The sequence below is a fragment of the Aedes albopictus genome, chromosome 2 (genome assembly GCF_035046485.1).
Source record: "Aedes albopictus strain Foshan chromosome 2, AalbF5, whole genome shotgun sequence".
In the NCBI taxonomy this organism is placed as follows: Eukaryota; Metazoa; Arthropoda; class Insecta; order Diptera; family Culicidae; genus Aedes; species Aedes albopictus.
In genome coordinates this window covers 364,236,164-364,250,503 of record NC_085137.1, presented here as the reverse complement: position 1 = coordinate 364,250,503, position 14,340 = coordinate 364,236,164, and the positions used below count along the sequence as shown (strand labels likewise).

General features: G+C 34.4%; 1 protein-coding gene across 1 annotated transcript; it reads right to left on the bottom strand.

Moving 5' to 3' along the window:
• Positions 1–1,001: 1,001 nt before the first annotated feature.
• LOC109622633 (uncharacterized) lies at positions 1,002–10,510 on the bottom strand. Its single transcript, XM_020077037.3, has 2 exons — positions 7,118–10,510; positions 1,002–7,054 (listed from the first exon to the last, which is right to left on the bottom strand). Exon 2 carries the CDS (start codon positions 6,529–6,531, stop codon positions 5,599–5,601), a length of 933 nt encoding a protein of 310 aa, XP_019932596.2. The 5' UTR covers positions 6,532–7,054; positions 7,118–10,510; the 3' UTR covers positions 1,002–5,598.
• Between the last annotated feature and the right edge of the window lie 3,830 nt (positions 10,511–14,340).

Here is a 14,340-nt window from a genome sequence, read left to right as displayed (position 1 = left end):
ATTTCTGGAGAAAAAAAATGGAGAATTAATGGAATTATTGAAGCAATTTTTAAAAAAACTAGCTGTATAAGTTTTATTAGAGTCATTAAAGACATTCTTGAACTATTTTTTGAAAACCACAAAAGACCTTTACAAAGAATCTGCCGAATAGGCGAATTTAAAAAAAATCAAAGAAATCTAAATATAACAAATAAATTCTTAAAAGCGTTGCAAAAGGAATTCCGCATGAATTAACCCGTAAACACCCGGGACGATCTACTTTTGGCAGAAATGCAATATCTTCTTTGTTTTAATACATTTTACCCCGAATTTTTTTTTATAGTCAAGGGGAATAGTTGTGCTAAGAAATGCATGGTACCTCCCCCCTTTGCACCCTCCCCCCTTTTGCTGGGAGGCGAAAATACGTGGCTTTTTTTAATTTTTTTATAAATTCTACATGTTTTTGCTCAAATTTCATCGTTTTGCTAATCATCAATAGATTTTACTGATCCTAGAAATGCAATGTATTACTACCCATCATATTCTGTTGAAGTTTTGATCCCAGAGCTATTCTAAGGCCTCAAAAGTACTCCGAAATTTGTGATGCAAATCTAACATTCTCAACCAAATTTTATACACGATGAATGATTACAGAACATTGTCTACGGTACTCAAAAAGCCTCAAAGCACCCCTAGAAAATTTATGGTACATGAATTGGGTGGTCTAGACTGGTGTAGTTTGGATGACCTAGAGGCTTTATGAGTACCGTAGACAATGTTCTGTAATCACTCATCGTGTATAAAATTTGGTTGAGAATGTTAGATTTGCATCACAAATTTCGGAGTACTTTTGAGGCCTTAGAATAGCTCTGGGATCAAAACTTCAACAGACTATGATGGGTAGTAATACATTGCATGTCTAGGATCAGTGAAAACTATTGATGATTAGCAAAACGATGAAATTTGAGCAAATGCATGTAAAATTTATAAAAAATTAAAAAAAAAACACGTGTTTTCGCCTCCCCGCAAAAGGGGTGAGGGTGCAAAGGGGGGAGGTACCATGCATTTCTTAGCACAACTATTCCCCTTGACTATAAAAAAAAAATCCGGGGTAAAATGTATTAAAACAAAGAAGATATTGCATTTCTGCCAAAAGTAGATCGTCCCGGGTGTTTGCGGGTTAACAATGAAATTACAAAACAAAAATTCAAATAAATTATCGATGAGTTCTTTAAGTTTTTTTTTAATATTTTTTATTTGTGAATATAAACTTACTTGCAAGTTCTACAAACAGCAATTTAAAATAAAAACATTTCTGAAAAAAATCAAATTAAACTTCCAAACAAAAAATTGTTGATTTGCCAAATGATTCTTCAAAGATATCGCCGAAGCAACATTCGAAGGAATTACAAATGAAATTCCATACGAAATCAATGAAAGAGTTCCAAAGGAATTGCTGACAAGTTTTCTTAACATCGAAAAATTATCAGATAGAGTAGCGAAAAAACATTTAAATGGATTATTGAAAAAAAATCACAAAGTAATTGTCACAAGTAATTGAAAGAAATCGTTAAGATTGAAGAAGTCGTCATTGATATCAACGTCATCATTAAAATTTCAGAAGCAGTTTCCTCCTTCAAAACATAAATGTTTGCAATGAAAATGTGTTCATTGTGTTCCAGATGCAGAATAGAATACAGTAGACTATGTTTGTAATGCAAACATTTAAGTCTTGAACGAGAAAACTTCTTATGAATAAATTGCAAGATAAAAATCTAAAACTTTTTGCAAGATAAAAATCCATACAAGTTACCACAGGAATTAAAACAAATTCCTGGACAAACCCCATTAGAATTCACAATGGTCAAAATGCAGGTGATAGACAAAATGATCGCGACAAGCAAAATTTTCACTTTTCTATAAATGGTCAAATAGCTGTAACTTTTTGAAGTGTATAAAAAATCCAAAAATTTTTACTGTCAGTTAATCAACTAGTTGTGTATAAATGATAAAAATTTTGGGAAAGATCGAGATATTCGTGACGAAATTAGAAAGATTCAAGAAAAATGCAAAATTATCCGATAGCCAACTTTGAACTTTTATAACTCGGGATTCAATGAACTAAATGCTACGAAATTTTGAGAAACTTTCATGACTTATATGACTAGCTTTAAAAAACTTTTGACTAGTTGATTAACTTTACAGTTTGAGATTTTTTGATGCACTTTTCAAAAAGTTAGAAGTAAAATTTTCCCTGTCCCGATCATTTTGTTTATCCCCTGTTACAATAGTTGCCGAACAAAATTATAATATGCGTGATATTAAGTAAAACTTTAGACTTACACTTCTCACATTTTAACTGAAAAAATATTCTCGTATACACTTTAAAGTTATTAAAATAAAATATAATTTTAAGTTCATCTGGACCGTAGACTTTGGCCTGGCGCACCTTGTCTCAATATTTTCCAACTTTGATGAGCTTTTGTTCATGAACTGGATTTCGCTAACCATTTGCATAAAAACTTAACAATTTTTCCTTACATAACTTTTGAAAAAAGTGTACGAAAAAAACCTAACTTTCTTCTTCAAAAACTCGAAAACGGTTTGATATCTTCGAAGATATTTGAGGATACATATTTGAAGGATTTTCAGAAAAAAAAAATGCACTGGAAGTGATATTCTTTGCGATTCTATGTTAAATGTCATATGATTTCATTTTTTAAAATTGTTTCCTTCCTTTTTATTATTTCTATGTAAAAAATTGACTTGCAGCCACAACGTCTGCCCAGGATAATCGAATTCTTTTAACTATTTACAAACAGTGTTAATTAATATTTACAATTCAAAAAATCGGAAAAAAATAAAAAATGTAAGGGACTTTGTCCAATGCTATTTGAGACTTTTTCTACTGTTTTACTGCTTTTACCTAGAAATATTTGAAACGGATATGCGAAATTTCAAACCGTCTCAAATAACAAGGTTCATTTTTTCTTGTATTTTTTTTAGTTGCTGTACTTTAAGCATGGTTGAATGTAGCAGACAATTGCATATTTCACATACAATCAATTTTCTGTATCAAAAATCTCAAAACCTGTTTCCTTTGTCAAAAGGTTATTGCAATTATAACAAATTGCAAATACTCCATAGTGATTCAAAAAGCGCTCCATAAAGAATGCACAATAATTGAAAACGTTCCACACTTTATAAAAAATGTACCGGTAAAACTTAAAATTTTCTCATTAAAAGTGAAATTTTGCACCAATAAATAATACTGAAATGCTCCATAATAAAATGCAAATGCTCCATAGAAAAATGCAAACGCTCCATAAAAAATAAAATTGTACCCATAGAAAATTGAACATTGCTTCATAGAAAAATTAAATTGCACCAAAAAATATTGAAATTGCACCATAGAAAATAGACAAATGCTCCATAAGTATTATCAAACTGCATCACATAAAATACAATTTGCTCCATAAAAAATTGAAAATTCTCTATAACTTTAAATATTTGCACTACTTAACTTGATGATTTTGTGGCTATATCGGTCTCTTTCTACTCATAAGTATAAGGGAGTAGAGATCAAAGTGGATAATGAAATGATAGATATGATAGAATTCGCTAGGTAGAGAACAAGTGTGAAAATTTTATAGAAGGTGAAATTAGGCAACTAGGCCATGTATTGAACGAATACATCGAATGCGTGAAACTTCTGCCGTGCGACCTGTGCTTTTAAACAGGTCGGCTTGGTTGGTTGGATCGATAGAATTTGTGATGAAACAGAACAATACATAGGCAGTCGGGTGCCTGAAACTTTTGCCAGTCTTGGTAAGGTGGTATGAACTACCAACCAAGCCGATCTGTTTAAAAGCACAGGTCGCACGGCAGAAGTTTCACGCATTCGATGTATTCGTTCAATACATGGCCTACTTGCCTAATTTCACCTTCTATAAAATTTTCACACTTGTTCGCTACCTAGCGAATTCTATCATATCTATCATTTCATTATCCACTTTGATCTCTACTCCCTTATACTTATGAGTAGAAAGAGACCGATATAGCCACAAAATCATCAAGTTAATTATAGAATACGGTCGATAAATCAGTACATATTTGCACTACTAAAGCAGTGCAATATAAAGCAATTCAGACCTGTCGAATTAAATTATGAAAATATGCTATATATGGAGGGTTTTCAATTTTCCATGGAGTAATTCATATTTTCTATGGTGCAGTTTGGTAATGTTTATGGAGAATTTATCTATTTTCTATGATGCAATTTCATTTTTTTATGGTAGAATTTATTTTTTTCTATGGAGCAATATTCAATTTTCTATGGTTACAATTTTATTTTTTATGAGGCATTTGTATTTTTCTATGGAGCATTTGTATTTTATTATGGAGCATTTCAGTATTATTTATTGGTGCAAAAAATCACTTTTATTGAAAAAAAAAAATATGTTTACCGGTACATTTTTTATAAAGTATGGAACGTTTTCAATTATTTATGGGTAACATTGCTCATTTTCATGGAACATATGTTCATTCTTTATGTAGCGCTTTTTGATTTTCTATGGAGCGTTTCAATTCACTTATGGGTGCAATAAATATGCTGCCGTTTCCTTTTGCTTGTTTCAAAAATGGATGAAAAATAAAAAAATGAGAAAAAATAGTCAAAAGCAGTTGATTACCCTGGGCTACTTGGAACATATTGCGGCTAGAAGTTAGCCTTCATCAGAAAAATAATTGAAAAAAAACGATTTTTGCAAAATTTAAATAAACATAGATCTGCGACTAATATTACTCTCAGTGTATTTTTTTTTCTAATACATCTTCGAAGATATCATTCCAATTCAACAAATCATTCTCGAGTTATAAGATTTAAAATAAGAAAATTTGCTTTTTATGCGTCCTTTTCATAAGTTATAAGTTAAATACTGCTAAACATTTCATTTGAATTGAAAAAGGACGTATCGACACCATTTTTTCCAGAAATTTCTCAGGAAAATTTTACTGGTATTCTAGCTGAAATTCGTCCGGAAATTCCAGTAAAATTTGTACGTTATTCTTCCAGTAAGTCTGTTCCTAAGACTTATCTACAAATTCTGCAGGGTCCTCGTGAGAAATCGCTCTTGTAGCTCCCTAATTCACGAAGAAAATATTCTCTAATGTCAAATAACTGGTGTAAAGTTTTCCCAAAGATTGCAAAAGTTTTCTAAAAAAAATCACGAAAATCTCTTGAAGCAATTTTTTGGAAGCTGACTTGACATAGATTTTTTTGCGAAAGATCAACAAATTGCTTTGTTAAATATTATCGAATGGAATGTTTCTCTAGTATACATCATTAGATTTGTTTTCATAACTTTTTTATTTTATTTTTATTTCATAACTTATTCCATTTAACTTGATGGCGCTACTGCTAAAAAGTGATCAGTTTCACACAAAACGACGGTATTAATTTAATGCTGAACACTAAGCATATTATCTAAGTTTGGTCATTATGTTGTTCTGCATGGTACAGATAGTTGGTCACGCCAGAGAGATTTTTTTTTAACGACATTACACACCAGAAGCCAGAGAGATGTTTTCCAAGGCAAAACAAAGCCCTTTCGATTTTCATCATGTCCAGCCGTAGTCATTATTCATTTGAATGGTTTGGAGAACAATCAATGTTCTGTTGCATTCATCCAACTCCTCGAGCAATTGGTTTTTCTGGTTTCCCAAGTCATCTATGTCATTCTCGACTGTGAATAATTCATCTAACTTGTCCACATTTCTACGTTCCTCAGCTCTAATTTCATTCTTCCATCTTGCGTTCTCTCGCTCATAATGTTCGAATATTTCATTCAACTGAGTAATTGGATCGCTCTTGCCGCTGAGTCGTGCGTACTGATACTCATCATTGATGTATTTCACCAAATCAAGGTTAACACTTTCGAGCTGGTTGTATTTCTGCTGTTCTGTTGCAATTTGCTGTTTAATTAAACTTATATAATTCTGCTCACGTAATAATCCACTCAGAAGTTGCTGCATGCTTTGCTTAGCAAAACTTTCAACACTTTTCGATCTGGCCACTTCATAGATTCGGTTGTCATCCCCGTCGCATGGATTGGGCTTGTATTCTTTACACGAAATACGGACGTTTCGCTGCGCTGCTCCTATCTTAAGGGCATAGAACTCCTGCTTCCGGAACTTGATCACTCGATCGACATAAGGAGAATCTGCGTTTGTACAAGCAACATTTTCTGATCCTAGGACCATTTTATTCGCGATTTTTCGTTTTAGTTCTTCAAAATTTTTACAGTCCCAATCATTGTTTTCTATGTTAATTGTCTGTAGGTCTCCCGGTACGCGAGTGCCTTTAACCCACATGACAATTTTGTTGTTCTGAAGGTACAGGTGTTTGATTGATGGAAAATTCGCGAATGGCTCATCGACTATTGTCAGTAAATTACTGGACAAGTCTAGATATTGCAGTGATGCCAATTGCCGGTTACCTTCGACAATGTGGATTCGGTTGTTCGCCATGTTCAGAAAGATAAGGCTCGGCATTGCCGAAAGCTCATCCAAGTTAAGTTTTTCCAGTTGATTACATGACAAGTCTAGCACTTGCAACCGCGGTAGATTTTTGTATTGTCTTAAAGAGTCCAATTTGTTTTTCGGTAGTATTAACCTTTCTAATATTCTCGAATTGATTGTGATACTGGTTAAATTATTTCTTTCGGCTATGAACTCTACTACTGAAGGGGGTACTGTAACAGTTGTTAACAAATTATACGTAATATCGACAAATTTGAGTTGTGGGCTTTTCAATTTTACAAAGAAATCATCCTAGAGCAAATTGTAGGAAAGGTTTAACTTTTCCCATCGAACCCAGGGACTTTGGGCATAACTATCGATAAACTGCGATAATATATTTCCATGAAAGTCCACTTTCCTTGAGTTTGCATGACTACGCATAACAGCAGCGACATCCTGCGGTCCTTGAACAACTGCATGTACATCAGTACATTTATTGCCATCCAAGCAGTTGACCTCCTCTCTTGCAGATGCCAATCCTATGATGGACCAAATCCTGTGAAATATCGTAAGGTTTATAAAGTCCAACTGCAAATCTTTCCTACCAGCAGAAAATTACCACAAAACACTCAGCATACCGATTCTTCCCATTTGTTTTCGACTGAAACAAGACGAGTGTCTAGCAAAATCCAAAGCAAACTACGAACTGGTAATGCTCTCGCAAGTAACTCGCATTATTGCCGCATAGACTGGGCCATGTCCATAAGGGAATCCCCTTGCCCCGAGCTTATCGCGTTCAAAATTCATCAAATCTCTGCCGTTCGGCAAACGAGAGAGAGACAAAATGTGAAGCATTTTACATGATGGTTTCGCTTTGATGGCAATACTAAAGTTCGTTGACGGGGTTTTCCTACTAAATAGTATAGCATAACAACACAGCATAGAACGAACACTTGCATAAATCGTGGATAGTATAAACCCACTCATTTCCACACATCTGGCCAAGCCTTTCCACGAGTTTTTGTTGACAATCTCAAAATCATCTCCAGATAGCTTTGGGTAGATGATAGGATGGTAATCGGAAAGATCTCATCAATTGCATTTTCATCGGATGATCGCTCTCAGGCCTTAATTGCTTCCCATTTCTGCGCCAAACAGAGCACTTATGGAATAGATCATTTGGTGCTTATTGCGTGTCGCATCTGCCTCACCATATACATTGATGATGATGATGATGATGATGATGATGATGATGATGATGATGATGATGATGATGATGATGATGATGATGATGATGATGATGATGATTGCGTACCCACCACCAGCGCAAGGATTACCTATGGCTGCAGAGTGATACCGGAACGGTTGATCTGTTAACGGTATTGACTCCAATGATGGAATAGGTAGATGGTACCAAATCTGTGAGATAAAAGATACGGTTGACATTATACTAATGAATGTAGTGGAAAGTTAACAATAGTTATTTATGCAACGGGTTGCAAAGTAGTTATTTACGCAACAAGTTGCAAAATAATGGTTTTTCAGCACAGGTCGTACATTTATCCAACGAGGCTTGACAAGCTGGATAAATACCACGAGTTTTGCAACGAGTTGTAATTACGAAAAGTACCCATTTAAAACGATCTTTTCTAGCTACACAAACATGTATCAGGAGGAACCACGTGCGAGCGTCCATGCTTGTAAGTGTAGTTTTTTGATTGATCAGGTAGAGGTTCTCAAACTTTTTACTATCGCGGCGCCCTTTGAAATTTTTGAAAATGTCGCGGTGCACCAGCATTTATTTACAGAGAATTTTCTTTATTTTAAGTAGAACAACTTTGATAATATTCATTACCATATTTCCTCAAAAGGCAAATGACATTCAGTTTCTTGGGTCAACAAGTTTTTTTTAAGAAAAAATGCTAAATGAGCGACCATTGAAAAAGTTAATTATTTTAAGGAGTGCCTTTGATGCAGACAATTTATAAAAAAATATCTGATTCTCGCGTTCCAAAGGATTTTGGAACTGGTCTAAGTGAGATTAAAAGATATATAGTTTTCCAACATTAAGATCTAAAAAATAATAAGTTTTAGGATGTGCCTAATTCCACGATACCGACAATTTGCAGTTTTATGTGATGGTGGCGTTAGTAAGAAATGTCGTCCCAAAAACAGGAGACAACATAAAGTCCGGTAGACTGAAAGAACTTCAAAACCGATTTTTGAAATATTTACTTTTCATCACATGCTGTCGGTAGAATCGAAAAGACAACTGAAGTATTGAGAATCCAATAATCTGTTTGAGAATATTAACAAAAACAATTGTCATAGCTTCGAAAATTTAAAAAAATGGAAAAAATAAAATCAAAAATACCAGAAACTCCATAGAATATTTGAAGGATGGGAAAAAATTTGTAAAATATGCCGTGAAGCAACACTTCCATGTTTCATCAAACAAAAAGACGTTCCCATATTGATTATGATTGTTTTTCTTTTTTTGGCTCAAAAGCCTGCGGCGCACCTGCAAAATGCTCACGGCGCACCAGGGCGCCGCGGCGCACAGTTTGGGAAGTACTGAGGTAGCCTGTGGTGTAGTACTATGGCGCCGTCCATAAATTACTTAACGAACGCTCTGGGGGGGATGGGAGGGTAGTATGGCCAAGCGTTACGGTCCATACAAAAATTCCAAGATTTTCAAACAAAAAAGCGTTACGGAGGGGGGAGAAGGGGTAAAAAATGTCAATTTTAGCGTTACGTAATAAATGGATGCAGCTTATATGTCACCAAAGATCGAGCTCCAGTTGTCAAACAGGTGTACACAGGAAAAGGCAAAAGCAGATTCAGCAGCTGCCTCTACATTAAATCTTCTGATTTGGATTCGAGCTGATAAGTAGATATAGAGACAGAGGCTTACTTTACGGAAGGCCCGGTAGTAAGTTAAAAGTTCGCGCGGGCCAAAGTGTCAAAAAGTGCAACTTTTCAGCATTCTTAAGAGTGCCAAAAAGTAGTACTTTTCGGCACACTTGCATTAGCGGTGAAAAGTAGGCCATTTCAGCCAACTGGAATGTCAAACTTTGCACAACGTAACTGCAATTTGCACAACGCAGTCCAAAAATGGCGACCAGAACATCCAAGATGGCAATCTAAAATTCAAGATGGCAGATCTAAATTTCAGATGGCGGCTGCCTAATGGAGTTATAGACTCTGAAACCATGCAATATGGGTATACTTTGTATGGGGAAGAAGTCTACAGTCCAAAAATGGCGGCATAAAATTCAAAAGAGCGGCTTGTTTTTAAAGAGTTTAAGGCTCAAACATCAGAAGCCAGATAAACGATATGATTACTGGTGCCATGAAATGGATTTTTGTTAAACGTTTGAAAGTGCGATATTCATCAACACGTTACCCATTTTGTTAAAATGGGGTTTCGAAGGCTTGCTTGTTCGACACACAGGAGATTCCAAAGAAAGATATTGCTGAAAAAAGCCCAATTGAACTTCCAAACAAATACCCATTGCTGTGCCATTTTTTTAAAGAAATCACCGAGTAACATTTAAAAGAATTATCAATGAAATTCGGTAAGAAATCGACAAAGGAGTTCCTAAGACCAAGCCCACTCGTGGGCTTCATACTACACACGCAACAGCACGTCGTTAACGATTTTTAATTTCGTTATCCACCCATTTTCGCACCGGTCGTTCGTTTCCATGTGAGTAAAATAATGATCGGTCGCCTTTGCGAAGCGGTGGTCTCTATTCTATTCGTACCCTTTGCTTTTTGCACTTCTGTAAATCATCGCAATTTTTGTGTATTTCTATGCTGTTATTGCAAATCTTATTCAGTATAATAATCTGTGCTCATATTTTGAAAGGAGGGGTTTTGGATAAGACTGAAAACAGTTAGTAAAAATTGAACCTAAATAAATAATTCCCTTGGAGATTTGAACCAGTTTTGGCATTTAAAGATATCATTTTCTCAATAATAAATGATTGTATTTAATCCCGGAATTCAAGCAATCTTTTTTTTTTTAAATTATATGGGTAACTCTCGCTGAGACCGTCCCACTATTTATACCATATCTTCAAGAATGTTTTAGGTGGTGATTTTCTGAAAGTCCTCGACAATATAGTTAGAAAAATGCAAATAAAAAGAAAATCGCGTTAAGTACTGTTCCTTTGAATTCCACTAAGAATTTGCATCCTTTGACAGATACGTATTTCGACCTCAACTGTAAGGTCGTCTTCAGTGTCTTGTACTTGACTCGAGTCAAGTACAAGACACTGAAGACGACCTTACAGTTGAGGTCGAAATACGTATCTGTCAAAGGATGCAAATTCTTAGTGGAATTCAAAGGAACAGTACTTAACGCGGTTTTTTTTTATTTACAGATATTCCCCTAACAAGCCCAGGTTAATCATCATCAAGAAAAATGCATTTGGTTATTCAAATTGATGGACCCCCCGTTAGTTAAAGCCACAACAATTTTTACGGGACCCTCGATTTTGGTCAATTGTTGGCTCATTTAAACCGTTATAACTCGAAAGTTTCTTCGAAAACCACCTCAAAACAAAATGTTGTTTAAAAGAGGAATGATAGAGCTACTTTTTGCAGATATAAAAAGTTAGGTCGGCCATATTGATTTTGGCCGCAATCTTGAATTCATTTACAAAAACTTTTTTTTCACCATGTTGGCAACCACCGATTTTCAAAATTTTTGCACCAATTGAAAGCTGGCGCATTTATACACAACATATCAAAAAATTAAAGATGTATGTTTTTCCTATCAAAAGTTATATGCGGTTTTGTAAATCATATTTTGTTGTTTTTTGAATTCCATATATGATCATATATCAACGACCTCTAGCAATAGTGAAATTTTCATGAAAATCGGAGACCCTTCGGCCCAAAGTGTTCGGTAATAAAAAAAAAATCTCCAATTGCATATTTTACATACAATTAATTTTCTGTATCAAAAATCTCAAAACCTGTTTCCTTTTGCTTGTTTGAAAAATCGATGAAAAATTAAAAAATGAGAAAAAATAGTTAAAAGCAATTGATTATCCTGGGCTACTTGAAACATTTTGCGGCTAGAAGTTAGCTTTTATCAGAAAAAATAATTGAAAATAAATCGATTTTTGGAAAATTTAAATAAACATAGATCCGCGACTAATATTACTCTCAGTGTATTTTTTTCTAATACATCTTCAAAGATATCAATACAATTCAACAATTCATTCTCGAGTTATAAGATTTTAAACAAGAAAATTTTTATACGCCGTTTTCATAAGTTATAAGTTACAGTATGACCCATAAAAAAATGCGACAGTTTTCAAAGTCATCGTTCCCCTACTTCGAACTGATTAACCTCGCATGTATCTACTGGATAGTATAGTAGAGCCACTAATCTTATAATGGCAAAGGAACATAGACTGATTCCATGCAAATACCTTCGGAAATATAACGTTGAACATATGGATGTCGAAATCGTCCACGCGCCAGAGGCCGTTTTTTAAGGATATAATTTTCTTTCAATTGCTTTCAATCACATTCAATCAAATTTTATTTTCAAAATAGCACTTTTATGGCTGGATAAGGTCTTCAGGAGTTGGTTGGTTCGTCGGACAAGCACGAAAAAAAATATTAACTTATAAATTAAGAGACATTTTGTGAAAATTGAATTATTTGACAAATGATAATTTTTAGAAAATATTATGTTTTTTTAAGCATGAAATTGTTTTTAAGTACATAGTATTTGTACCTATCATAAAGGTAGGTATGCCTTCATCGACGAAAAAATGTTTTGAAAAATGTTCTAACAGTGTTAAGTTTTTTATTAATTTATCTTAAATACGGTTTTTAATATGTAGCACCTTATTTAGTTTTTGTTTCCTAAACATTTGAAATTATTTTTAAAATATTTTTCAAACATGGGCATATTAAAGAGTACATATTTCTTCATGGTTTCCATGTGTTTAAAAGTTTTTATCTTAGTTCATTTTGCTATGAAAATTATAAGAAAACTTGATTTTATTTAGAAATTGTTAACAATTATAAGGTATCCCATATACGTTACCAATGAATATTTTGACAAAAGTTTTAGAAATCCTGTATGACAATGACCTCCTTATTGTATCCTAATCCAAAAAAGTTTAATTCATTGGGATTATTTCATTAAAAATCATCAAATACTGCAAAAAAAATGGAATGTCGCATTTTTTTATGGGTCATACTGTAAATATTGCCAAACATTTCATTTGAATTGAAAAACGCGATTTTTTCCAGAAATTTCTCAGGAAAATTTTACAGGCATTCTAGGTGAAATGCGATCGGGAATTCCAGTAAAATTTGTACGTTATTCTTCCAGTAAGTCTGTTCCTACGACTTATCTACGAATTCCCGTAGGGTCCTCGTGAGAAATCGCTCTAGTAGCTCCCTAATTCACGAAGAAAATATTCTCTAATGTCAAATAAATGGTGTAAAGTTTTCCCAAAGATTGCAAAAGTTTTCTAAAAAAAATCTCGAAAATCCCTTGAAGCAATTTTGTTGGAAGTTGACTTGACATGATTTTTTATGTGAAAGATCAACAAATTACTTTGTTAAATATTATCGAACGGAATGTTTCTCTAGTATACATGATTGGATTTGTTTTCATAACTTATTTTTATTTTATTTTTATTTCATAACTTATTCCTTTTAACTTGATGGCGCTACTGCTGAAAAGTGATCAGTTTCACCCAAAACGATGGTATTAATTTAATGCTGAACACTAAGCATATTATCTAAGTATGGCCATTTTGTTGTTCTGTATGGTACAGATAGTTGGTCACGCCAGAGAGATTTTTTTTTAACGACATTACACACCAGAAGCCAGAGAGATGTTTTCCATTCTAAGGCAAAACAAAGCCCTTTCGATTTCCATCATGTCCAGCCGTAGTCATTATTCATTTGAATGGCTTGGAGAATAATCAATGTTCTGTTGCATTCATTCAACTCCTTAAGCAAGTTGTTCTTCTGGAACTCCAAATCCTCTACGTCATTCTCGACTGTCGTTAATTCATTCAACTTGTCCTGATTTCTGACTTCCTCAGCTCTAATTTCATTCTTCAATTTTGCGTTCTCTTGCTCATAATGTTCGAATATTTCATTCAACTGAGTAACTGCATCACTCTTGCCACTGAGCCCTGCGCCCTGATACTCATTATTGATGTAGTTGACCAAATCAGAGTTTACACGATCGAGCTGGTCGAATTTCTGTTGTTCTGTTGCAATTTGCTGTTCGACTGATTTTTTATAATTCAGCGCGCGAAATAATTCAGTCCGAAGTTGGTTCATGCTTTGCATGATAAAATTTTCAACACTATTCATTGTCGACCTGGCCACTTCATAGACTCGGTTGTCATCCCCGTCGCATGGATTGGGCTTGTAATCTTTACACGTGATACTGCCATTTCGCTGCGCTGCTCCTGTCTTAAGGGCATAGAACTCCTGCTTTCGGTACATGACCACTCTATCGGCAAAAGGAGACTCTGCGTTTGTGCAAGCGACATTTTCTGATCATCGGACCATTTTATTCGCTATTTTTTGTTTAAGAGTATTCACATTGATACAGTCCCAATCATTGTTATGTATGTCAATTGTCTGTAGACTTTCCGGTACGCGAGTTTCTCTAACCCAAAAGACAATTTTGTTGTTCTGAAGGTTCAGGTGTTTGATAAATGGAAAACTCGCGAATGGCTCATCGACCATTGTCAGTAAATTACTGGACAAGTCTAGATACTGCAGTGATGCAAATTGCCGGTTACCTTCGACAATGTGGATTCGGTTGTTCGCCATGTTTAGAGA

Bases quoted from the DNA above. Each gene is read 5' to 3' on its own strand.
- LOC109622633 (XM_020077037.3), bottom strand. From the start codon at position 6,531: ATGCCGAGCCTTATCTTTCTGAACATGGCGAACAACCGAATCCACATT.